The following is a 27,229-nucleotide window of genomic DNA, read 5'->3' as shown; positions in this document are numbered from 1 at the left end:
TGATTAAAATAAGTAAAACATCAACCAAAACACTAAATGCAGTACCACTCCACGTGCACTAATTTTGAAAGGAAATGAATGGCAGAGTCCAGCTCAAATTAAAAAACAAAAAAGAGAACTAATCAGTAAAAAAAAAACATTGGTATACACATTTCTTGCTTAAGAATACTGATGCTTAATTTTTATTCAAAATGCTTTCAAGTGTCTGATAAAATCGTGGTTCACACTGTACTGAATATAATTCAATCTTAGAGCTCATTGTACCATGACATGTCTTGTTTTATCACATTTATATATTTCACTTAGTATATTGGTAAATGTTAATATTTACACTCTTAGAGGTTTAAAAATAAATGCATGTGAGTTTAGTGTTCTCAAGTCTAGGATGTGTGCAAAAGGCACATAGATTCCGTTTCACAACCATTTTATTGGAAATAAAGGTCAAAATTACATACACATGGACAAAAGCAGTTTTGAAACAGATTCATGAGATTTTAGGAGTAAATTCTAAATTTTATCCCTTAAACATCAATCACATAAACTTTATAGACTTCTGTTTCAAATTTGTGAAATAAACGGAGTCAGATGGTTGCTTCTGTAAATTCACTTGCTTACAATTTAAATACTTTGCCTAACAGCCAGTAGACCTTCTGTGTTGGTAAACGTCTGTCCTCACAGCAACAGAGTGATGGTGAAGATGGTCCGGTGATGGGAAGGGGTCACCCGCTGTGCACGCAGCTCTCCTGGGACTTGGCTTTCCAGCTCATCATGCTGAACTCGGAGTGTCCATTTTTTAAAAGGTAGGATCGTTTGAGTTTTGCTCATCGTTTGTTGTCGCATATCCATGCCAGGGTTAGATGGAAATACAGTAAGAGCTTAATTATGTTGCTTCCTATTTTATTATTTTCCTTTAGTTTGTAGTAGTAATGAAATGAAGCACATGTCTGAATTTAGCAGAGACACTCCCTGATAATGACTTCCTTTAGGCATCATTGAATTCTCTCATTTAATCAATACTTTCATTATTTTATGGAGGGCTTGGTAAAGCCCCCTGTTCTTGGTGTGCTTGTGTATCTCCAGGCTTCTTGTTTCAAAACATTAGTTCCTGTCAAAACTATTTACATAATTTTAAAATATTGTAAAGCTCCACATTTATTTCCTGTTACCATACTGTCTTGACAATGTTATGGAATATCATTATTTAGATCTGAAATCTTGACAAATGACAACAACTCTATTGATTCATTCCATCCCATTATAGGAAAAGACGTGATTGGTAGCAATGATGCTGAGCTTGTAAACCGTCTTCTCTTGAGCACACGTGAGCCCTGGTTTTGCCTCTGTTTCAGCACCTGGTGTCGGATATAACGCAGGTCCGTACACCTGCCCGAGGCCACAGCAAAGCCAAAGTCATGGAGGTATCCAGGGACATCTTCCTCCATATTCCTTGCTCGCACCCACCGAGATGTCATGGAAGGAGATTCACAGAGACTGTGGAATCTCCACTGGTGAAGCGTAAGAAATTTTTAAGAGGGAAAATGTGCTTTTTTGTTTCTCTGACTTAGCAATAAGGTTTTCACCTAAGAAGAGATGACCCTCCCTTTTCTCCTTGAAATGTTCCTTACGTTTCTATGGAGTGAGTTTAACTAGTTCACAGACAGTTCTGTTTCCCTCCTGAAGTAACAGATGAAGATGTTTCCTTCTTGTGTAAGTTTGTAGCGAGCCTCTCTGTGACAGGCCCTCCTACCTCTTGTCTAGGCATACATCTTTTAAAAAACAAAGACGTCAGAGTTCTGCAAACTCAACACCGCCTTCTGTTACAAATCATCTTATACTTAGAGGAATTTGAAACCTATTTTTCAGTTCAGTTCTTCTGTCCTTATGTGAAGGTGACTTCAGGAGTGAGGTCTGTGTGCTGTAGAGAAACAGTTGATTGGCATTTTGGTCCCCAAGGGTCCTAATGGCATTTTTAATTGAAAAATCTACAGAGGCACTGATCCATATTTTAGGATGACAGGAAAAAAGGAAGCCATGTCGGCCTGGGTTGGTGTCCCTGCTTTGAAGAAGAACCTGCAAACATTGTTTTACAGGACAGGGAACCAGTTTGTTGCGCTGCCAACTTCTCTCATGTTTTTCATTCTCATAACAGCTTCAGAGTAAGTCCTATGTTCATCTGATAGATGAATGCATTTAGGTTTGGGGTTTTTTTTTTTTTAAATTGTTAAAAAAAAATTTATTGTTTTAATTAATCTTTTTAGGAGGAGGGGTAATTAGGTTTATTCATCTGTTTATTGGATGGAGATGCTGGGGATTGAACCCAGGACCTTGTGCATGCTAGGCATGCGCTCTACCGCTGAGTTAGACCCTCCCTCTCAAGATGAATACATTTTTGTTCAGGAGATGGCTTAGAGTGAAGCAGAAGCTAAGAGAGGATTAGAATTTGAGTTTGTCTGTCTGTAAAGTCCAGGCTCTTGCTTCTGTCTTTTCTTTTATTTTCTGTCAGAGAATAAATATGGTTAACTAGGCAACTCACGTCACTGGACGGTTTGCAGGGGTTTGCAGACAAACCACTGAACCCTATCTGTTTGTCCAGGAGAGCTATAGAGGACAGAGTTAAACAGATAAAAATAGCAGTCATTTGAGAAATCCAGATTTAAAAGAGGAGTAAACGCACCAGGCAAGATGATGTTTGATTACGGTACGTAATGGATTCCTGAAACTCTTAAATGTAATTAAAGATATAAAAAGGAGACAGGGAAACATAAAACGTCACAAATATGCAGTTCTGTAATTAGTTGCTTTTTTGAGACATAGCACTAGTTTCAGACTCTTGTCCATTAAAAGAAGAAAAAAAAAATCAAAAGAGGAGAGGCAGCTTTGGAAGACAGAGATGAAGTGAATGTGGAGCCTGAGGCAGGTGGTGGTGACTGTGAGCCTGGGGAGAGGGGCGGAGGGCAGAGAAGTGCCGGGGGCCGGGGGGGCCTTGCAGGAGACCCTCTGAGTGACAGAAGTGCTGTCAGGAGCGCTGGGTAAACATCACAATTTTACTGTCATTTTAATAAAACTGAATACAGTTCAGCTGCAGGCGCTGTCCTGGAGATTCAGTATATTTACCTCTATTTCGCAGCGAGCAGTGACTGCAGAACTTGTGTGTGGCAGTACCGTCAAAAATGAAAGCAACGCATCTCTTGCTGTGCCTGCGCTGCTAATGTGCTCATCGGACGAGACAAACGCGCCTGCGGCTCACGGAGAGTCCAGTTATACTAGGTTCAAGATGCCGACGCAGCAGGGCGCCTGGAACCTTCCAAGACTTTCTCCCGCTTTCAGAAGTCACACGTGCAGAGTCACAGAAGCATTCCTGGAAGCGAGTGCTTTGGCGTTGGTCAGTCTCACGATGAGGGTGGTCACTACTGTGAGGTTTTGACAGTCACACCCCTTCCTCAAGGAGGCATTTCTTGGAAGGACAGTGGATCATTATATAAGGTAAGGAAGAAAAAAAATCTTAAAGATATGCTCCTTTTGAGGGGAAAAAATGTAATTTTTAATTTAAAGACACTATTGGGGGGGAGGGTACAGCTCAGTGGTAGAGCGCGTGCTTAGCGTGCACGAGATCCTGGGTTCAATCCCCAGCCCCTCCTCTAAAAATAAATAAATAAACCTAATTACCTCCCCCCGCAAAATAAAAAAAGAGGACACTATCAGAATTCCAAAGCAGTGACAGTGTCTTCTGTCAGTGTGGTGTTGGAGAGATGACACTGTTTCTTATAATTCTGCTCTTGGGGAGATTTCTTTTCATTTTCTTTTCTTTCTCTTTTTGTTTCTAAATCCTTGGAAATCTTCCTAAACTCACTTCCCAGAAAATAGAAGTTCCCTGAGAACAGGGACCCAGTCCAACCTGCTTAGCGTACTCAGAGCTTATCAGCTTTAAAAAATAGTTGTTGGATCAATGAATAGAAATATCATCAAAATAAATCCGCTCATGCTTTATTTGAGTGGGTAAAAGATGATGTGATTTCATCGATTATGTGTTTCAACCTACGTGAGTTATTAAGCTTTGTATTATACGGAATTTTCTTGACCTTGAAGTAGTGCATGTTACAAAAAATAGAAACTTTTCACTTTTTTTGTCCGGTCGTCTCTCTCCTAACTGGATTAAAAATTCAACAAGTAACCACTGTGTGCAAGAGAAATACGTGAGAAGCCTATGAGATATTCTGATTGCTTGGCAATTTATAAACTGGGGAAAACGCTACAGAATCAAGACAGATTGTCGGTTGAAAAGGAAACAGCAGTGCACATATTTAAAGTGCTTGTTGGGCTCTGCTTGCTTTTCGGTGGGATGTGCTCGGGAGTGAAGTGACGTGTTCTCACTTGCAGGAGGAAATCGATGGTGAGCCGGCTCCGGGCTCCGAGAGGACGTGGAGTGACGAGAGCAGCTGCGGGGCAGGCGGCCAGGGCGCTCCAGTCACTGAAGCCGGTACACAGGGCGTGGGGGGACCAGAGTGCTGAAGTCTGGGGCCAGAAGCAAACATCCCAGTGGCACCTGAAATCCAGTGTGTTTCTGCACGAGACCGTGGCGTCAGGGCCGGAAAGAGCAGACAGCTAGCAGAAGCCACAGGCGGCAGGCAGCTGTGGTTGGGGGTTCCGGCAGCGGAGAAAGCCGCGGCGCCGGAGAGCCGGGTAGGAATTCGGCCTTCTGGGGTGCTGCGGCTTACCCCTGACGGCAGACTGGGGGCTCGGGGCCGTGAGGGGCTGGGGAGAGCCGTCGTGGGGGCCAGCAGGCTGGTGCGCGGGCCGTAAAGAACTTACCAAGACAAAGGATGAAAGTACGAAGGGGTTTATTAGGTGGCGCTGCCAGAGACGACAGCAGGCCACACGGAGGGGTGCCTGCGGGAGCCCCGAGGGCGGGCTGCGCTTGTGCACAAGTGTCTGAGCGGCTGACGTTGAGACGGTGGGGAAGGGAGGGGTCGTGAGGGAGTGGGGCGACAGGACGCTGCCGGGGCTGCGCCCGGTGCTGGGGGCAAGGCCTCCCGGCATTGCGCTCTCGGTCGTTACCAGGGCGGTCAGCTCACCTCAGGCAGCTATGTGTCACCAAGGGAATGCTCTTTGTTACCTGTGAAGGGCAGCACCTGGGCGCCGGAGGGGCCTTGGAGCAGGGGTCTGGCAGATCTCTGTGGACCTCACAGTGGTGCGTTCTCCTGGGTCTAGTTGGGGTAGATGCTTGTTTTCCCTGGACTCCACCAAGTGCCCAGTAGGCGTGCTCTGGGCCCTCTCCCTTCCGTCTCACTGTGGGGTCAAGACACATGCAATGTCTGCTGCTGTTGGGGGACCGAAGGGTAAGCTGTTCCTGTTGTGTGGGAGGAGGGAGAGACAGAGGGAGGAAAGACTATGATGGCAGGAAAGAGCACAGCTTGTATGAAAGTCTTAGTTCGTTCATGGACTTCATGCTCGAGTTAAAAGTGCAGATTACCCAGCTGCAAAACCAAAGTGTGTGCAAAGTCATTTCCTGTAATTGTTTTCTGGATTCCACAGTGTTGCGCGCCTGAAGAGCCCTCCCCGGAGTTTTCCAGACAGGATTCCCTGGAACTGAAGCATGCCTCACCTGCGAGCTGCCAGGGCTCTGTTCCCAGAGCAGACGAAACGTGACGCACTTACGGAACGCCGTTTAGTAAGACTTATTTCCAGTCGGAGCGCGATGGGGGCTTTCTACAAACGTGAGTTGTTAGCAGTCGTTTGGGGCTGTGACCGTATTCAGATGCACTCTGTGGAGAGCACTTCTCCTGCGAGTACCCCCTCAACACGGGACTTCCTGCCGCCGTACTTCATTGCTGAACAGCCCAGCAGGGACTTTCCTCTTGCTCTGTGTGTTCAGTTCTCACCCTTTCATTTTTCCTCCCTTAAATCCCGCTTCCTCCTCCCAGGGCTTTCCTGAAACGGCTCCCTGGGGTCACAGATGAGTTCCAGTCCTCTTGGACCTCTTCAGTCTCTGCTTGGCCTCTCTGAGGAGCTGGCTACCGCTCACTTCCCTGCACACTGGGATCACACAAGCCTAAGGGACTTTCCTCCTCTTTTGTTATGTCGATGGTGCCCCTGATCTGCAGGATCCTTGAGCCCCGGCTCTGTGCCTCTGGCCCAGCAGCTGCCGGCTTCTGACAGCTCCCACCAGGAGCGACCTGGCTGCCTCCCCAACCGGTTTCCCGCTGTCCCTTAATGGTTTCTCCTGAGGACACTTCACATCCCGTGCACATGAACCTGTCTCCGGGAGAAGCTGATACGCCCCGTCTCCTGGTCCTCCATCTCTGCACGCCCTACAGCATCTTTCCGTCTGGTCCTCTCCTCCTCCTCCTCACTCCCATAGTTCTATCCCTCCAAGGCAGCACATCCCTGTTGAGTCCTCAAACCTAACCTTCCTCGCAGAACTCCCAGCTGGGTTAGTTTCAAAGCGGATGCCAACCATGTACAAAAGCAAATCCATCCTGTCTAGACCCGTTTCCCAAGGGCGTATTTTTGTTGTTCTTGTTAATCATGCCCTTCCTCTGCTCTAGCCCAAAGCAAAGCCGCCTCTGCATGCTGTGGTTTCAGTGGAACTAGGCTGGTTTAGTTCTGATTTTCACCGATAGGAGGCCCCACTTTAAAGAGATGGAAGCATCTCTTATGAGATCTTGGTCACCCTGTCCCCAGGGCAGGGCAAGGGCTACACTCAGATGCAAACCCACATTTGTGGTATCAGCCACTCATGTCTGGGCCAAAGCAGCTAGAAGGGCCCAATACTCACCTGATTTCTCTGGGTTTAGGCTTTTCCCCAAAATGACTGGTCTCGCAGTTCCACAGGGTCTTTGCAGCTCTTTGATGCTCTGAAGAAGTCTTTAAAAGTAACTTTGTCCAGGCTTTTTAAACATTCTTTTTGTTCAGGGTGGGTTGGTTTGAATGACCAAAGTGGCCTTACGAGAAAAGCCGTTCAGTGATTTCTCTCTGTTCTCCACTGTGACTCGACTTCAGAGTGTCTAACCCTGTCACACACTCGCTCATCTCTAAAACTGCTTCCTCACCTCTTTTCTCATTCCCGCTCCATGATTTCAGATTTACCTTCCTGAAATGTCACATTGACGCCCCCCTCCCTCCACGCTCTGGAATCAGCGTCTCTCCACTGCCCAGGGAGGCATCACACACTCCTGAGGCCGGCCAGGCCGGGACAGGTTGGTTTCCAGGACACGCCCTAGTCTTATCTCCCCTGGTCACCACCCTGCACGTAGAAGATGCTTCAGAGAAACATGACACATTAGCGTGACCTCCTTCCAGATACCCCTTACATCCTGTTCCTCCTGCCTGGAGATGTCTTCTCCGGTTCGTAGTCTTCCCTACTTCTTCCCCAGCCAGTGCGTGTTAGTCCTTCCTTAATTTCAAAGTTTCCCTTTTTAGAAACCCACTCTAGCACATATGAATTAATCAATGAGGAGAATTTTAAGGCAGTTGGGTGTCACTCTTACCAGGGTTAATTGGGCATTAACCTAATTAACAGGCAAGCAGGCCAGGTGCTTACAAATCGGAAGGAGGGGCGTAAGGGGTAAGACAAGCCGAAATAGAAGTGGGCTTTCAGAACGGACCTTGTGCAAGGTGTCAGATGCTGAGGGAGAGCAAATCCAGGTTTTAGAACTGCCTTCCCACACCTGTTATGAAGGAGAACGCCCAGACGCAAATAAGGACTGAGAATGTATTTCAGCACAAAATTAGCATGGGCAGAACTATCCTCCAAGTCAGAACTGCAGGCTGAATTGGTAAAGGAGAGTCTGCACTTGGTTGGTTGTACATTGTAAGCATCCACACGAGTCTTCTGGGACAGTGGTGGGGACTAGCAGATAATGCTTAACAAACTCAGTTCTTAAAGTCAGGCTAGCATCACACTGATACCAAAAGCAGACAAAGCTATCACACACGTATACTAAAAGGGCAAAACACAGCATTCCTCAACAAAATACTAGCGAATTGAACCCCACAGTACATTAAAAAGGATCATACTTTGTGATCAAAGATTTTTCAATATCTGCAAATCAATCTGATATACATTAACAAACTGAAGAATAAAAACCATATGATCACCAGAATAGATGGAGAAAAGGCTTTTGATAAAATTCAACATCCATTTATGATAAAAACTGTCCAGAAAGTGGGCACAGAGGGAACATACCTCAACACAACAGAGGCCACATGTAACAAAGCCACAGCTGGCATCACTCCCAGCAGCGAAAAGCTGAAAGCACTCCCTCTGAGACCAGGAGCAAGACCAGGATGCCCACTGTCTCCACTGTTGTTTAACAGAGTTGTGGAAGTCCTAACCACAGCAGTCAGGGAAGAAAAGGAATCCAAATGGGAAAAGAAGACCTAAACCTGTCACTGCAGATGACGACGTAACGCTATACGTGGAAAACCCTAAAGACGCCACCAGACAACGACTGGAGCTCATCAGCGAACCTGGTAAAGGTGCAGAATACAAAGGTAACACACAACCCTATTCCATTTCTCTACACTAACAATGAACTAGCAGAAAGAGAAATTAAGGAAACAATCCCATTTACCATCACATCAAAAAGAATAAAATACCTAGGAGTAAACCTACCTAAGGTGGCAAGAGACCTGTGCTCTGAAAAGTATAAAAAATTGAAAGAGGACACACAAATGGAAAGAATACTGTGTTCTTGGATTGGAAGAATACTCTTAAAATGACCATACTAACCAAGGCAACATACAGAGTCAGTGTAATCACTTATCATATTACCTATGGCAGTCTTCACAGAACTGGAACAATATATTTTAAAATTTGTATGGATACACAGAAGACTCCAAATAACCAAAACACTCTTGCGAAAGAAGAATGGAGCTGGAGGAATCACTCTCCCTGACTTCACGCTACATTACAAAGATAAAGTCATCAAAACAGCATGGTACTGACAAAAAAGCAGACACATAGATCAATGGAACAGGATAAAAAGTCCAGAAATAAAGCCACACACTTACGGTCAATCTGTGACAAAGAAGGCAGGAATATACAATGGAGAAAACAGTTTCTTTAATAGTTGGTGCTGGAAAAACTGGACAGCTGCATGCATGTAAGTGAATAAAATGAGAACACAGTCTCTAGCATCATATATAAAAATAAACTCAAAATGGATTAAAGACCTAAATGTAAGAGCAGATACTATAAAACTCCTAGAGGAGATCATAGGCAGAACACTCTTTGACATAAGTCGCAGCAATATTTTTTTAGATCAGTCTCCTAAAGTTACGCAAATAAAAGCAAAAATAAACAAACGAGACCTAATTGAACTTATTATGCACAGCAAAAAGCTTTTGCACAGCAAAGGAAACTATAAACAGAACAAAAAGACAACCTATAGACTGGGAGAAAATATTTGCAAATAATGTGACCAAAAGGGATTAATTTCCAAAACATATGAACAGCTCTTACAGGTCAATATCAAAACAAAACAAAACCCCAATTAAAAAATGGGCAGAAGACCTAAATAGACATTTCTCCAAACAAGACCCACAGATGGCCAACAGGAATAGGAGAAGATGCTCAGCATCACTAATTAAGGGGGAAATGCAAATCAGAAGCACAATGAGGTATCACTCCACACCAGTCAGAATGGCCGTCAGTAAAAACTCTACAAATAATAAATGCTGGAGAAGGTGTGGAGAAAAGGGAGCCCTCCTACACGGTTGGTGGGAATGTAAAGTTGGTGCAGCCACTATGGGAAACAGTATGGAGGTTCCTTAAAAAGAGAAAAACAGACTTACCATACGATCCAGCAATCCCACTCCTGGGCATGTATCCAGAGAAAACTCTAATTTGAAAAGACACATGCACCCCAGTGTTCATAGCGGCACTATTTACAGTAGCCAAGACATGGAAGCAACTTAAATGTTCATCAACAGATGACTGGATAGAGAAGAGGTGGTGTGTATATGTGTGTGTGTCTACAAACATAAAAAAGAATGAAATAATGCCATTTGTAACAACATGTATGGACCTAGAGATTGTCACACTAAGTGTTAACATAAATCAGTCATAGATAAGAATACGTATACGTGGCATCTAAAAAATGATACAAATGAACTTATTTACAAAATAGAAATAGACTCACAGACGTTGGAAATAAACTTAAGGTTACCAAAGGGGAAAGGGTTGAGGGGGTAAATTAGCATTTGGGGATTAACATATACACACCTAGATATAAAATAGATAAATGACAAGGACCTGCTGTGTTGCACAGAGAACTATAGCCAATATCTTGTCATACCTCTGATTGAAAAGAATCTTAAGAATCTGAATCAATTTTCTGTACACCTGAAGCCAGCACAACATTGTAAGTCAAATATACTTCAATTAAAAGAAAGGAAACCCAGCTGAGCCCTGACAACCCAAGAACCATGAGGAATAATACAATTTTTTTAAGTCCAGAAAAAGTATTCTTTACGATCTCCAAGTTAGAAATATTAATTCAAGTATCGCACCATGCTGAAGACTTGTCGGTCACAGATACACGATCTGAATTAATGTAGAAACCTCCCTCTAGTTAGACACCCTTTGGGTGTGAGCAGAGGAAATCAGCACAGTAAAATCTCCTAAAAAAAGATTAATCGCGGAGAAGCACAGCAACTATGTGGCTCAAGTATTTTGAGGACTGAGGATATTAGACTCTGCCTCTGCTCTCGTAATGACCAGCTCAGACAAAAGGCATGTGAATATCTCAGTCAAGTCTGCATCTGCAAACTGTAGGGTGTCTTACGTATCTGAAGATAAATTAGACTTGAAGAATCTTCCCACCTCCCAATGACCCCCACCCTCATTTAAACTTTAAAGTCCGTCGTTGGAAAAACTAGAGTCAACTGAGCAAGTTCCAAACATCGATGCCAAAGCTGGACCTGTGAAAAAAATCAATCTTCGTGACATCTTTTGTGCAAAGAAGAGAAGCAGAAGGAGGCGGGCCTCCTGTGCCTGCATGTGGAAGAGGTGCTGAGAGAAAGTCTGCTTGAAGGCAGAGTAAGCTTCTGAGCGAGAAGGAACAAGAGTCTGCACACAGGCCACGCCAGATGCCCTCCAACTGGAGATCGCCGGTGAGAGAACTTCCCTCTCGGACCGATGAGAATGAAGGTGAGGTCGTGCGAGTCTTTTCCCAACACCCGCCCCTTTCCAGTCATGGGGCAGAGGTTTTCTTCTAGATGGAAATACCAAAAGGAATGTCACACAGCCACCCCCCCCCCCACCACTAAGAAGCAAAGAAACACATTCATACAGAATTAAAATAGAACACAGAGCTTAGGGCCTGAGTTTCTGAATCTGGACAAAATGGATCCTTCGCATGATAAAACCAACCCACCTGAAGATTAATGTGTTCTCTGTATTAAAACAAGGTGCACTTCCTCTTGGTTTCTCTCTGCCTACCTCATCACCCAAGTCTGAAAAGACTGACACTGTCTGTTCTTAGTGAAGGTGGCGAGAACCATGTTGTCCAACTGCTGAGAGTGTGTCTTGTTACCACCTTTTTTGAAGGGCAGGTTGCCTAGAACCTTGGGGAGTTTTAATCTGGTTTCCCCGTTGAGCTGGCACTTCAACCTGTACTGGTTTCTCCTACAGAAATACCTGCTGTGGACAAAGAGATGCACAGAGATCACAAAGAAGCTAAGGGACCCCGAACAGGCAGCGATCTGCTGAGTGTTCATGTGTTCAGACAAGGGCAACTTAAAAGAGTAAGTTAATTCAAAACATGATTGCTTTGATATGCTATGAATGGGATAAAATAAAAGTTACAGAGGAATATCTATTCTGTACAAAGTATGAACCAAATCTATTGTTGTACTAAATAACAAGAGGTACTTTTGCGTCTGTGTATATACACGGAAAGAAACAAGCACCAAACAGATAATGAGTATTCCTCACCTCATGGGAGATGCTGTGACGACACTTTTCCTTTGTTTTTTAATGTATGTACAGATTTTTTTTCCAATGTGCCTATACCATTTTGAATGAAAACACCACGTAATTTTTAAGGAAGATCGGCTGCCACGTTTGAAGTTTCTAAAAACACACAGACTGCATGTAGTAGGAGGCAGGTGCTCATGGAATATTTGTAGCTTGACAGCCTCAGAGATTTTCCTGTATCTTTTTTTTTTTTTTTTAATAAGTATTCTGACTTGTGCAGAGGAAGTAAACCACCTGAAACTAACATGTCACACGTTGTCAGGCTCAGAAACCTCTCTTTCTTCAAAATAACCCCAAGGGGAAAATGCATCAGCCCAAATAATAACAGTTTGGAAATGCTTTGCATGTAGAAGAGAAATGTAAAAATAAGTGACATTTTCTTACTACAAAATTCTGAAACATAATATTTTTGTAAATATTGTTGCAGATTATCTGGTGTCATGAAAGGTGATAAAATCCAGAAAATCCTGCAGAAAGCGAAGAGAGCTTTAAATAAGTGTGTTCATCAAAGGTATGAAGACACGTCATTTAGATGCCATCGCAATCAAGACACTAGTGAGTACAAAGCTAAGGGTAACTGACGTGTTGATAACTATGTACAAGAATTCAGTACCTTGCATAATTCCCGCTTTCTATCCTTCTATTTTTATCCATTTTCTACATTTTCATAAGCCATAAATAAAAGTTTGTTTCTTTCCCTTTTTCATGCCTGTTCTCCCATAAACAACCTTCTACTGACAGTCGTTGGTTATTCAGGAAGAACAAGATGATGGGAACTAAAATGAGTCGGTGAGGGGCATTTTTCTTTATTCTAAACGTTCCATCTGCCTAACTGTATTTATGGCATGTCAAACACCTGTTTTTATTGCCAAGGGACCAATCTGGTTCTAAAGTCGCAGCCAGTGATGGCCTGGGAGGGTATTCAGATACCATTTCCCAAGCAAGGCAGATGGCAATCAAAAGTAACTTCACAATTTTACTTTTTACCACAACCGCACAAACCTGAAGAAACGCGTGGGGGCAGCACGGCCACGACTTCACGGTAAACGGTGCGTGGCCCGCGTTCAGCATGTGCGTGAGGGACGGAATGTGGAGATCGATAATCCCCACCTCACGGTGGTCAGTCAGAAATCAACCCCGAGCGCTCCGCGGTGGGCGAGCAACAGCAAAAGTTGTCTCTGAGAGCCCCGCGGACTGCACTTCCACAGGAAAGCAGTCCCCTTCAGGCCCAGCAGGGGCAGAGGTGGCTCCTTCCAGTCAGTGCAAGGACGTGGTACTCAGGGAGGCGTGTGATGAACTGTACTGAGAAGATGAGATTCCAGACCAACTGACCCTTGGGACAAAAGCTAGAGTTACTGAAAAATAAAAGTGACCAACTGTCGGAGGCAGTGGTTTGGACAGTTCCTTCCATAAAGGACAGCAGTTAACTATGAAAGCAGGACCCCTCTCCTGTTGAGTCATCAGCTCAAGGACAGTCACCTTGGAAGGCGCCAAGACTTCTCATGACCTAGCCCAGTAATAAACTGATGGATAAAACCAAATCCTTCAACCGTGGGCAGCAGGAATGCTCTCCATCTTTAGGGTGTGTAGGATTATCAAATCACTGGACATGGATGGGTACAGGGGGTAAAGCTGATGAAAACAAGAGAACCCTAAAAATGAGTAAGAGAGTAAGAATATAGACAAGAAAAAAACCCATTAAATTTATTAGCACTTTTGATGTGATTAGCCTAAGTGAACCAATCCAGTTTTCAACAAATTTAATACTATGTGTGTATTCTCTGCTGTTTAATAGTGCTTAATTAAAGCATTTAAGAAAATCAAATGTATCAGACTGGTTTGAATTAAATAATTAGAAAGAAATTCATTAGGTGTGCAATCAATGTTTTAAGGCCTATGGAAATCTGTTTAATGAATAAGCTTTTGCTTTATTGGTTATATAAATAAAATATGGATCTTTAGAAGAATGCTATATAAGTAAATTAGATATCAAAGTACAAACAGTGGTGTTCTTCATGCACATAAGTGCTTTGGATATTAAGGAATCTATCAACATTAAAAATGACACATGCATCAAGATCTCACATTGTTTATAGCTAGTAGAGATGGGTAAGACTGAAATTAGACTCCAGAAGTACATGTTTGTTAAGGAGAGAGAAACTTAAGGACACAGTGTCCTCTGGAATATGATAAAGGTCCTGTAACTATGGAGTATATTATCACTAAGAATATGTGATGTAGAAATATTTAAATTAGCAGGAAACAAACAAGATCGCTCCATGGAAATATGTGTTAGTTATTAACAGAACTGATCTTTAATAGAGATGCTTACCACTGAACGGAAAGTAGGTGGTATCGTTCAGCAGTTAAAAGATGAAAAAGTCAAAAGCCAAAGGATAGCTTGGGGCCAAGATGGTCGGAGTAGAAGGATGCTCGTAGCTCACCCTCTCCCACAAATACACCAAAACTCACATCCACTGACCCACCCAGCCAGCCAGAGCACCTGCGGAGCTCCAACAGAACATCAACCTCTTCAAAAGACAAAGACACCATGAATCTGGTAGGAGAAAAGGAAAAAAGAAAGAAGAAAAAGCAAAACTGTGGGGCGGGTCCTGCGGGGAGGGAGCGGCAAAGGAAGACTAGCGCTCGTTCACTGAATCTACCCCTCTCCAACGGGGAGTTCAGCGGGACAGAGGTGGGGCCACCTCGGATCTGTATGGAGCAGCCCTTGATCAACAGAACTAAGGTAAATGGGCATACAAGGTCTCTGCAACTCCGAGCCCTAGAGGCAAAGCAGCAGGAGGGGACCGGGACAGGCTACGCGAGCTGCGCAGAGGACTGGGGCGGATGCAAGGTGCTGTGCGCTGTGGCTGGGAAAGGATACAGAGCAGAACAACTTGGGCCCCCCATAAAACAACACGGCTGATGTGCCCTCGGGGGAAGGGTGCCACACCCCCATCTCTGAAAATCCTCGGAAGGTTTTTGGGCGAAGAGAGGCGGGGCTCAGGCACAGCCACCATATCTTGCTGCGCTGAGCACCCAGGCAGGGGCGAGGCCGAAACCTTAATTCTACCTAAGGGCTCAGCAGCCTCAAAGGCCAGACGGAGACTTGTCTGCAGCCCGAGGCAGATAGGATCCTTCCGCCCTGGGACCTCAGCAAACTCACACCACCAAGACAAACAAGGAGCTGAGTTTTGGCATGGAGCAGGGGTGCGGCTGTTCCGCTGTCTTCCCCGAGCCCGCCTACAATTGCGGACCCGGAGGAGTGGAGCGGGCAGCTGCACAGAGCAGCAGAGCGACCGGTGCCGGAAGAGGGCGGGGGGGCCACCTGCCTTCCTGGCAGGAACGCAGCCCCTGACCGCGGTGCTGGGAGGGGGCGCGCTCTGCTTGCCAACAGGCACTGGGAGCAGCACAGACGAGAGCGCCAACGGAGGGCTTCTGGAAACAGCAAGCTGAGTTCACGAAACCGGGCAAAGACAGACCTCTCAATAAAATCATTAACAGCACAGTCTCCACGAGAACATATTCTCCCCACATTTTTTTTAATCTGTTCTATTTTCTGTTACCTTTTTTAACTTTTGCTTTTTAAACAATTGTATGTTTCCGATTTTAATCCCTTTAAAATTTTTCTTTTAAAATTTTTTTTATTATTTTTAAAAACCCACCTCATTTCATTTTTATTTCTCTTGGTTTTGATCTCATTGATTACACACAGGTTTCAAATTTTTTGTTGTTCCTTTCTCCTTTTTTAAAGGTTTTTAAAAGACATCTCAACCTGATTGCTATTCTGCTTCAACTTGGTCTTCTATTATTGATGATACACTGTTCTCAAACCTTTTCTTTCCTCCCTTCTTTTAAAATTCAGTCTTTTTATTTCATCTTTTTTATCGTTCTATTTTCTATCACCTTCTTAATTTTTACTTTTTAAACAATTCTGTCTCCAGTTTTGATCGCTTTTAAATTTTTCTTTTAAAATATTTTTATTATTATTTTTAAAAATCCACCTCATTCCATTTTCATTTCTCTTGGTTTTGATCTGACTATATGCAGATGACATGATACTATATATAGAAAATCCTAAAGGGCCACACAAAAACTACTAGAACTAATCGAAGAATTCAGCCGGGTAGCAGGTTACAAGATTAATGTTCAAAAACCAGTTGCATTTCTTTTCACTAAAGATGAATCAACAGAAAAAGAAAGTAAAACAATCCCCTTTAGAATAGCACCCAAAGTAATAAAATACCTAGGAATAAATCTAACCAAGGATGTGAAAGACTTACACACAGAAAACTATAAACCACCGATGAAGGAAATTAAAGAAGACTTAAAAAAACGGAAAGATATCCCATGCTCCTGGATTGGAAGAATCAATATTGTTAAAATGCTCCTACTGCCCCAAGCAATCTATAGACTTAATGCAATCCCTATCAAATTACCCAGGACATATTTCACACAACTAAAACAAATCATAATAAAATTTACATGGAACCACAAAAGACCTAGAATTGCCAAAGCATTACTGAAGAAAAAGAAAGAGGCTGGAGGAATAACTCTCCCAGACTTCAGACAATACTATACAGCTACAGTCATCAAGACAGCATGGTATTGGTATGAAAACAGACATATGGACCAATGGAACAGAATAGAGAGCCCAGAAATGAACCCACAAACTTTTGGTCAACTAATCTTCGACAAAGGAGGCAAGAATATACGATGGAATAAAGACAGCCTCTTCTGCAGGGAAAACTGGACAGCAGCATGTAAATCAATGAAGCTAGAACACTCCCTTACACCATACACAAAAATAAACTCAAAATGGATCAAAGACAAGATAAGACAAGATACAGTAAACCTCCTAGAAGAAAATACAGGCAAAACATTATCACACATACATCTCAAAAATCTTCTCCTAGGGCAGTCTACCCAAGCAGTAGAAATAAAAGCAAGAATAAACAAATGGGACCTAATTAAACTTACAAGCTTCTGCACAGCAAAGAAAACAATAAGTAAAACAAAATGACAACCTATGGAATGGAAGAAAGTTTTTGTAAATGATGAAACCAAGAAAAGCTTGATCTCCAGAATATATAAGCAGTTCATATGATATAGTAAGAAAAAAACAAACAACCCAATCCAAAAATGGGCAGAAGACCTAAACAAGCAATTCTCCAAGGAAGAAATACAAATGATCAATAGGCACATGAAAAAAATGCTCAATATCACTAATTATCAGAGAAATGCAAATGAAAACTATGATGAGGTATCACCTCACACCAGTTAGAATGGCCATCATTCAAAAGTCCACAAATGACAAATGCTGGAGAGGCTGTGGAGAAAAGGGAACCCTCCTACACTGCTGGTGGGAATGCAGTTTGGTGCAGCCACTGTGGAAAACACTATGGAGATTCCTCAAAAGACTAGGAATAGACTTACCATATGACCCAGCAATCCCACTCCTGGGCATACATCCAGAAGGAACCCTACTTCAAAAAGACACCTGCACCCCAATGTTCACAGCAGCACTGTTTACAATAGCCAAGACATAGAAACAGCCTAAATGTCCATCAACGGATGACTGGATAAAGAAGATGTGGTATATTTTTTACAATGGAATACTATTCAGCCATAAAAACCGACAACATAATGCCATTTTCAGCAACATGGATGTTCCTGGAGAATGTCATTCTAAGTGAAGTAAGCCAGAAAGAGAAGGAAAAATACCATATAAGATCGGTCATATGTGGAATTAAAAAAAAAAAATAAATGCAGAACAGAAACAGACTCATAGACATAGAATACAAACCTGTGGTTGCCAAGGGGGCGGAGGGTGGGAAGGGACAGACTGGGATTTCAAAATTTGTAGATACTGACAGGTATATGCAGAATAGATAAACAAGATTATACTGTATGGCACAGGGAAATATATACAAGATCTTGTGGTAGCCCACGGACAATATATGTAAGTTCATGTGTAACTGAAAAATTGTGCTCTACACTGGAATTTGACACAACATTGTAAAATGACTATAATTCAACTTTAAAAATGTTAAATAAAAAAGCCAAAGGATAAATACAGGTGCTTAGTCCCACATCTGGACGGGAGGTGGGGCCCTTTGGGAAAGAACAACACAGTTGAGGGTCTCAGCGTGAGGGTGGTGACAAAGATAAGTCAAGTCTGATGGTGCCTCAGAGAGCGGCAAGTTGAGGCATTCCAAACGCAGTCAGATAAATGGGTCTGGGGGGTGGGGGGCGCGGTCATATGATGGGAAGCCTGGACCCGAGCTTGATCCTGGGCGTCATCAGCCCAGAGAGTGCATTTGTAGATCCGTGCACTTCCTGAGAAGAAGGAGCAGGAATGGGTCAGGGCTCACAAGATGACCTGAAATGCACCAACGTGAAGAGGCTGTGTTGAAGGGAGAGGCTGACACAGAACACTAAGGGCCGGGCGCGTAGGAGGAAACAGATAGGAGAGCGTGCCCGTCTGGGGACAGAATGTGTCATGCGGCCGGGACATCAAGCAATGTGAGCAATGACACATGCCCCTGTGTCTACTTTCGCCCTTCTGCTGAGAGGGGGCAGTGTGACAAAGGCATGGGCCACGCTGGGACAGGAGAGGGTTTACAGAGAGAGTCAAGGTAAGTTGGGCTCTGAGTAAGCAGAGAGACAGTGGTGTCTCAAAGGAGAGTGGAGCCCTGGAGAGCTTTTCAGTTGTAACATGGGAGATGCTGAAGCCTGTTGGTGATGGAAAGTACCAAAGAAGAAGGGAGAGGGTGGTGATGAAGCAGAGAGGAGATAAATGATGGAAAGAGCTCCCTGGACAGATAAGAGGTGATAAGACACGAGGTAGTCTTACAGAGTAAATGCACAAACTGGGCTATGGGAGGGGGAGAGACATTGTCTCCAGGGTGGGAGGACAGGAAGATGTGATCACTGATTATGAGAAGGGGATGGAATTTCCACGGGATGCCTTTTATTTCCCCCACAGTGTATGTACAAGGGGAAGTTCTAGGCTGATTCTGAGAAAAACTGGGGAAGCATAACATTTTAGCAGAAGACAAGGGAGAGGTTACAGCTCAGTGGTGGAGCACATGCTTAGCATGTACAAGGTCCTGGGTTCAATCCCCAGTGCCTCCTCTATAAATAAATAAACCTAATTACCTCCTTAACACCCCCCCCCAAAAAAAATTAAAAACAAAATTTTAAAAAAAGCAGAAGAGGAAAGGAAGCACAGCATTACCACAGCGGAATAACAGAGGGGTGAATTCACTGGGAAACATCGTTAAACATTACAACTAGTTTAACAGAATTGGAAAACAAGATTTTTGCAAAATTTCGGTATAATAAAAATGTAACACATGAACTATTTTATAAAGTCTTAAACTCTATAAATTATAAAGTAAACTGCTAAGTAAATGATTCTACCACTGACGGTAGAAAGGCAAATAGCGTCGTTACCAATCACTGAAATCAGTTACTGCAGAACCATCCTATCCCCTATTAATAGACTTTTTCCTCAAATGGTAATGGAATTTGGATATTCATTTTCTATTAATGTCAAAGGTAAAGCAGTTTTCTCTAATGAGTTCAGAAAGTGGCCGACAGTACAGCGCTACGTACAGCGTGTCTTATGGAAGTCCGCGTCAGAAAGGAACTACCTCGTGCTTGTCATATTTCCATGTTTCTCTCCCAGACTCAGGTCTCACTTCTCCCAGTCCATGCCTCCACCCCACCACATCAGGCGCCACTCTGACGCTTAGCCTCCTAGCATCCTTCATGCCACAACCTTCCACTTGCCTGTGCCACCGTCAGAGCCCCCTCCCTGTTTGCAGGTGTCGGCTCTTCAGTTGTGCTAGAAAGCTACAAAAGCCAGTTACTGGTTTCATGAATAGTCACGGTAAATGATCGCGGGGAGCCTGGCAGACCCAGTTTTTGTTACATGAATGTTCTAAACTTAGATGCTTTGTCTCTTATTCTGGAATGAAAGGCAACGCCCTGTTCACTTTCTCTCCTCTACCTGACAAATACGTTTCTTTGTTCTAGCCCACGTCTCTCTTCCTAAAAGAACACTTTAGTCTCGCACTTATGCCAGCCTCTCCGGTGTCACGAGAAACTTGCTCAGTAAGTGGACACTTTGAGCGTTCTCCTCCTCTCCTGCATCCACTGGACCTTCCTCATTTGCTGACAAAGATGCCAAATACTTTTTTCCCCATCTCTACGCTGTCCCCAGCCAAAAATATGCATCCACATAAATTTTCAAGTTTACTGTTCTCTCTCCACCTCTTTAATATCAAACACCTTGGAAGGAAATCTGTCTATAAAATACAGCAATGTTGTGTGTATCATCTGCCACTTACAGCCCTCCTAGAACAATGTAGTCCCGTCACCATGGAATCCACCATCCAAGCAGCATTGCTCAAGACTCAAGGCATCACTTGGGAACGCTGTTATAATGCAGACTCTGTCCATGAGGTTGGGGATGAAGCCTGAGATTCTGCACTTCCAACAAGTTCCCAAGTGATGCCCCAGTGTTGGTTCACTTGAAATGCAAGGACCTAAATAAAGCACCGTCGCTCAAAAATGTACTAGTTTTTTTTTTTTGCAAGCTATCGTTTGACAACGAAGACTGGAACCTTGTCGACAGGTTTTCTCGTGTTTTCACTCTTCAACTCAATGCTGTTGGCTGAGCCCATCCCTCCACAGAGTCAGCGCTCACAGACAGTCCGTCTCTATGATGTCGCAGCCAGGAACTTTTCCATGCTTAGTCTAGCTGGCCTCCCTCCTCTGCTGAATTCAACACAGCTGACCACCCATGTGATGAAATTGTACAACTGCAGCTTCCCAGAGGGGAATAGATTCTTTTAATAGCATCACTGCACAAACATCACTTTTATTCTTTAACAAAAGGCAGGAATAAAGGTACTTCCGTATTTACCTCTTTCCGTATCATTTGAGCCTCGGGCCAAAGAGGCAAACAGGCTAACGTGGCCTCTGAGGCTGAAGCACCAAAAATACCCACCCCCCACCCCCACCCACACCCAGGACGTCCGAGACGGCACGTGGCCCAATCACACCCAATCAGAATTTCCTCTCAGACTCCTCTATCAAGTCTATTAGAAAAATGTCCTCCCTACGCCCTGTGGCTGCCAATATAGTAAAATTTGAGTTTTGCTCAGAGACCAGCCACCTTTGTCACCACCTGGGCAGAACCTGTACTGAAGACAGTGGGTACCCGGGGACTTACCTGGGCAGCTGTGTGCGCCACGTAGACTCTGGACTGTACACAGAACGTTCCAGAGACTCCATCCTCTTTCTTTTACCTCTCCTTGGCTGAAGGTAATTTGAATTGAGGTTCCAGCATGTGCAAAAACCTGTGACAATTAACTGTCCTAAACATGGTCCCTTTATTTGAGTTCCCTTAAATAAGAAACGTCTCTAATGCTTCCTTAGAAAAATGCACAGACGACACTGAGAAATTACCTATCCGTCCTTGGCTGTCACTGAGTATTTATCCTGCCAGATGAACTTTACCATCTGTTTGTCACATTTTCAAAACAAAAATATCAAGGGTGTGACTGAAGTTTGTAAAATGCATGGTTTACTATAAGGAGACTGGACACCGCACAGAATGTCACCTCCCCATCCCAGATTATATGTCATTACCACGTAACTAGGGAAGACTGTATGGTTTTCAGATGTGCCTTACACATTAAGATGTGATGCATCTCTTGCTGTGGTGAATGTATTGTTCCACTTTTAAAATTCTACTGGTATAAAAGTATTATAAATTTTCATAAATTAGTATAGAATTTTAAATGACTTCTTTAAATTCTCATAGTACTTTTTCAGTTGACTATCTCAGATTTTTAGGCATAGAATCATTTGTTCCCCAACTATTAAGCATCTGGGGTGTCAGGTCATGGGCACAGTGCTAGACGCAACTTACAAATGACAAAGGTTTTCCCACTGTTTCCACTTTCTTCAGCTTTTACTTATCTTTGCTTCTGTAATTTCTAGACCTTCCACAACCACTGGCATTGTAGCAAAGATGTCAGGCATACGTGTTCCTGATTTAATGCAATGTCTTTCACACCTTATTACTAGGCGTAGGCCTGTCATTTGACTGGGAACGATTTTTCTGAATGATTTTTTATGGAAACCTATTTTTAATTGAGTGTCACTATTTGATTAATCTAGCATGTATACTGAACGTTACCCAATTAATGCAGGAGACAAATTTTTTTATCTTTCTGGCAATCTGCATGGTGCCTTAATTTAGAATGTTAGTGCTGAACTATCAGAAGCTAGTTATTGAACAATAACAGACAGACAACATACCACAACCAAGAAGGCAAGCAAGGAGAGCATATATATATATATTAGATAGATGACTGATGGATGGGTGGATGAGGTGGGGGTTGGGTGGGTGGATAGATGGATGGATGGATAGACAGACTGATCGATCCAAGGGGATGTAAGTAGGTAGGTAGATAGGGATAAGGGATGGATGGATGGGTCCAAGGGAATGTAGATAGGCAGATAGGTAGGTAGATGGATGGATAACAGATGAGAAACAGATCGATAGCTGAGAGATAAATATACCCAGATGTAAATGTTGATATTTGTATGCACACGTACATATACATCCACATTTTTAGGCTCTGTTCCCTAAGAGGACCTGGGAGACCCATCACACCAATAACACTGTTATTTGGATGATAAGTTTCATGTATACAGACCATAAATATAAATACCATTTTCTACTGTAAGGAATTACAGCCTTTGGAGAAATAGCTGACTCCAGAGCTAGGGCAGAGGAGGTACGAGATAAGCCTGCAGAATATTGTTCCAGAAAGTAAGGAATTGCTCAAAGAATGATGAGGATCTGTCCAAAGGACACAGGAACAGCCAAAATAGTCTTCCACTGACCAAACAGCACAACCTGAGCACCAAAATATGTGATGATCATAGCAGATGATAATTCATTAAATAAAAGAGGAAACTATGAGTTCATACAGATATAACCAAATTAAAATCTTGTTGAAGGTGGCGGGATTTATATGATTTTGAAATCACTTCTCCACCAGATAGTTATTAATTATAAAGGGGAATAGAGTAACTTCAAAAGGAAAAAGCCTCACAGACATCAATTTTAACCAAGGTTAAGCTGCCTCTCGTCTGGTAAGATGCAACGAGAAGGAAGAAGGAAACTACACCTGTAGTTTTCCTGCCAGTCATAAGGACAAATGAGATAAACCCCAAATGAGGGAGCCCCTATACATAATGACTGTAGTGGGTTGAACAGTATGCCTCTATAAGTCACGTCTACCCAGCACCTTAGATTCTGACCTTATTTGGAAATAGGGCTTTGCACAGATAATTTGTAAAGAATTTCAAGACCAGATCATCCTAAACTTAGGCTGAGCCCTAAATCCAATGACTGGTGCCCTTAGAGGAACCTAAGGGGACACAGAAACACACAGGGAAGAGGCTCACATGGAGACAGAGGCAGATACTGAAGTGATGCTGCCACAAGCCAAGATATGCCGAGGATGGTCGGCAGCCACAACCACAGGGAGTTAGGAGAGGCCTGGAGGAGACTTCTCCTCAAAGCCTCCAGAGAGAACCAGCCTTGTCAACAGCATCGTTTTTGGACTTCTAGTCTACTGAACTGTGAGAGGCTAATTCTGTGCTGTGTTAAGCCACCTGGTTTGAGGTACTTGTTACTGCAGCTCTAGGAAACTCATACAACAGGCAACTACATTCCATATCTTGTAGTAACCCATAATGAAAAAGAATACAAAAACAAATATGTATGTATGTGTATGACTGAACTATTATGCTGTACACCAGAAGTTGACACAACATTGTAAACCGACTATGCTTCAGTAAAAAGAATAAACTCATACAGTAGCACACCCATCGTCTTGCAGACATCCGGTGCCATGAAGTCAAAGGCTGAAAAAAGGATCCAGAACTGAGGGAAACTGAAGAGATAGCAATACAGCATGGAACAGGTGATTCTTACCTGGCTTCTTTTGGCATAAAAGATATTCCTGGGACACTTGAGGAACCTTAAATGGAGTCCGAGGACTCAACCAATGTTCATTCCCTGATACTGATTATTGTATTGTGCTTGTGTGGAGATGTCCTTATTTACAGGAAGTACCACCAAAAGTACGTGGTGGCTGGTGGGACATCAGGTTGGGGACCTGACTCACAAGTGACTAGGAAAAACTCGTTACTAATTCCAGTATTTAAGGTTTTTGTTTTTAAGTTACTATTGTTTAAAAATGCCCACTTGTATAGTAATCAGAAATGTAAACTGAAAAAAGGTTAGAAAAAATTAAGAAACCTGAGGAAACTAAGTAGATAAAAATGAGTGATAGGAGTCCTCGCTCCATGTTATGTGTGTGAAACAGGGGCCTCTGCTTTGGAGAGGAGTTTGCAGAATCTCCTCGAGTTGAAGCCATGTGACCTGGGATGACCCAGCAGTTCCACGTGGGCAGAGATACCCTTGAGTTTTACAGAAACTGTACAAGGAAACGTGTCTCAGAGTCACCGTACCAACATTCTTTGTAATTGTGAAAAACTTGAAATGACTGAAATGTCCATTGACAGAAACAAATTCTGCTGCAGTGACAGACGAGTTGAGTGATCGAGGCTGACCTACAGGTATGGCAAGGATCAGTCTTGAACATGTAAAGTTGAGTGGGAACAATGAGTCTGAAAGGACACCCACTGAGTGAGGACTTTGTGTACAATTTGTAAGGCACCCAAAAATACTCTCATCTGTTACGTATGCATGTGTGTTTGCATGTATGATGGATGTGCATTTGTAACAGGCCAATTCCAGTATAACTCTTACCTTTGGCAAAGGGGAGGGGGAGGGAATAAGAAGAAAGGAACTTTAGCTGTAAAATGTAGTATCCGTGTGTGTTTTTTAAATGTCAGAGCAAATATGCTAATCATCAACTGTTAAATTAAGGTATGAAGTATGAGGTGGTCCCTTTTACGGTCTTCTGTTTCTTTTTCCAGTATTGAGAAATATTGTACAGGTAAGTAGAGGCCTATTTTCAAAAGGAAAGTCTGTTTGGATAAAATAAAGCAAGCACACAGGGTGGAGTTGTGCTAGAACAGGAGAGACGTGTGGATGGGGTGCCTGTTTCTCTGGTACGGCACTCAGAGCATTCCACACCACCCCACGACAACAACAAGGCTGTTTTTATTATTGCTCATGAATCTGCATCATCTGTGCCAAAAGCTCATCAGGCTAACCAAGAGGAACAGCATCCAAAGGAGACGGACCACAGCCAGCAGACACAGCAGAAGAACTGCAATGCCGGTCTCAGCAGTGTGTACGCGCTGGCAGGTGCGCGTGGCTGGGCAGGCGTGATGCACCACACACACAGTGGAGGTAAGGACGAAGACACAGTGACTGTCCAGCAAACGGCAACAACACATCCTGAGGAAACAGCGCCCTTCTCTGACCCCTAGGACGGTGCCAGTGGGGGTGCCCGTGGTGCCGGTGCAGAGTCGCTGTTACACTACAGCACGACATTCTGTTACTTTTTGTCAGGTGATACGGTCTGCATTTCTTAAACCTTGTTTGTTTGCTCTTTACTTGTGACTATCTTCTGCTCTCCTACCCAGTAGCGCAAATATTCTATGAAGTCAGGGACCTAGCCTGTATGTCACTCACAACTTAACCGTCTAGCCCAGACTCCGGCACAGGCTAAATTCTCCATCAGTATTGATGGAACAGACACAAAAGCAGCAGATGAAACATCTTCTATCCGGTCCCCCTAATGCACGTAAACATCTTGCAAGTCACTGGTATTTTGAAATGTACATTAAAGCTACACTGTTGCTACTTCCATCTTCCTGGTAATAGCCAATTCTTACATGGCACTGTTAAAATAATATGGATGTCAACCAGTGAATTACTGCCTATGAGCAAATGGGATAGATCAGTCTAACACTTGCATAACAGAAAGCTCTTTACGCAAAGTATTTCACCGTCCTGCGTGTGGAGTTGATTCTAGCTCCGTGTGCATCTATTTTTAATAGCAAGTTGATTATATTTTACTGACAAGGAGAGGGCAGGCACTGCAAAACAAACATAATGCATATTGTTGGTGTGTAAAATCCCAACAAATGACATCAGCTGTACCTTTTCATACAAAAACTGAATTAGCTTGGAATACTAAATTGTCCAAGAGAGACTCCAGCTAACTCATTATATATTTATTGTTGAAAGGGTGACCATGACCTGCGTAATATGTATTTACATATTTAAAGCTATAGTCAATATGAAAATGAATGAACAAGAGTATTCATGTATGACTGTATTGGCACAACACTGTAAACTGACTATAACTCAATTGAAAAAAAAAAAAAGAAAATCCAGATTTGTATTATGGAAACAATGCCACTCTTCTCAATTTTTTTGTATTGGAAAATATACCTAGTTTATAAAAAATATTTTATTCATGTTAACATACAGTAAACAGCATGTGTTTATTGATGTTGTGTTTAAATGCATTAATAAAGAAATATTTCTAAAAAAATAAAGCTATAGTCACTTTACTATTTGAAAATCCACAGTGTGGCTGAAAAATAGAAATTACTCTTTAGGTTATATAATGATTGATTAAAGATTTCTATCGTGTGATCACTACCCCCATTTCAGTAGATTTTTATAGATGAAATACACATAAATCAAGGAATTTTTATTTATAGCTTTCTTATAGCGGGTAGGAAAATAATATATTAGGAGAAAACTATTGTGGTTTTGGAACAGAAATTATTTCTGTATGATATTCCATAGTCATAAAATTAGATAAAAAATATATCTAAGAACTTATGCTGAGAAAAGAAATAAAAAGCAAATTATTTCAGTTATAGTAAAGCAAGTATATACATGCCATACTTGAAGGGTGATTTTTTTTTTTTTAAATAAAGGCATTTTAAACACAAATTGAGAACTTCAGTGACTGATGTTCTAAAACTGGGTTAGACCAGTATTGTCAGACTGTAGATCCTGACTCATTAGTGGCTGTGAAATAATTTAATGTGTCATGACAATATTTTTAATAACATGCAATAATAATATGTCAAACAGCATTATGTGTAGGAGCCATGTTTCATGCAAATTCTTTTTATTTATACGTACTTAACGTATACCATACTCAGTGCATAGAGGTACTGGATCACCATATAAAAGTAGGTCCTATGCAGGAAAATGTA

The 27,229-nt window shown here is 42.8% G+C and overlaps 1 protein-coding gene and 2 long non-coding RNA genes across 11 annotated transcripts in view; 2 read left to right on the top strand and 1 right to left on the bottom strand.

The window, feature by feature from the left end:
- The window catches only part of LOC116150842 (uncharacterized), a 253,084-nt gene extending 252,316 nt beyond the window's left edge, over positions 1–768 (top strand). Inside the window, exon 6 of the long non-coding RNA XR_010379274.1 lies at positions 639–768. This is a non-coding gene — a long non-coding RNA (uncharacterized LOC116150842). The remainder of the gene's footprint in view (positions 1–638) is intronic.
- Positions 1–27,229, bottom strand: part of LOC105086566 (patatin-like phospholipase domain-containing protein 4) — a 90,575-nt gene that overhangs the window by 37,281 nt on the left and 26,065 nt on the right. The window contains exons 7-8 of one of the 5 annotated variants that reach the window (XM_010977086.3): positions 5,114–5,347; positions 408–4,543 (exon numbers count right to left, since the gene is read on the bottom strand). The exons of 3 other annotated variants lie outside the window; for them this stretch is intronic. In XM_010977086.3, coding sequence (XP_010975388.1) covers positions 4,466–4,543; positions 5,114–5,347 — 312 coding nt within the window. In that variant the 3' untranslated portion in view covers positions 408–4,465. Of the gene's footprint in view, positions 1–407; positions 4,544–5,113; positions 5,348–27,229 lie in introns of those variants that run through there. One more of the 5 variants, XM_010977093.3, reaches the window with a different exon arrangement.
- Positions 1,405–26,490, top strand: LOC135320092 (uncharacterized). 5 transcript variants are annotated; one of them, XR_010379271.1, is made up of 7 exons: positions 2,050–2,156; positions 3,128–3,483; positions 4,378–4,680; positions 5,533–5,714; positions 11,636–11,748; positions 12,408–12,535; positions 23,914–26,490. It is a non-coding gene; the product is annotated as an uncharacterized LOC135320092 (long non-coding RNA). The 5 variants fall into 5 exon arrangements; XR_010379270.1 differs by lacking the exons at positions 2,050–2,156; positions 23,914–26,490 and adding an exon at positions 1,405–1,515 and having other exon boundaries at positions 12,408–12,681; XR_010379273.1 differs by lacking the exon at positions 23,914–26,490 and having other exon boundaries at positions 4,378–4,477; positions 12,408–12,681.

Source organism: Camelus dromedarius, chromosome X (assembly GCF_036321535.1).
Source record: "Camelus dromedarius isolate mCamDro1 chromosome X, mCamDro1.pat, whole genome shotgun sequence".
NCBI lineage: Eukaryota > Metazoa > Chordata > Mammalia > Artiodactyla > Camelidae > Camelus > Camelus dromedarius.
This window is presented reverse-complemented; position numbering and strand designations above follow the sequence as displayed.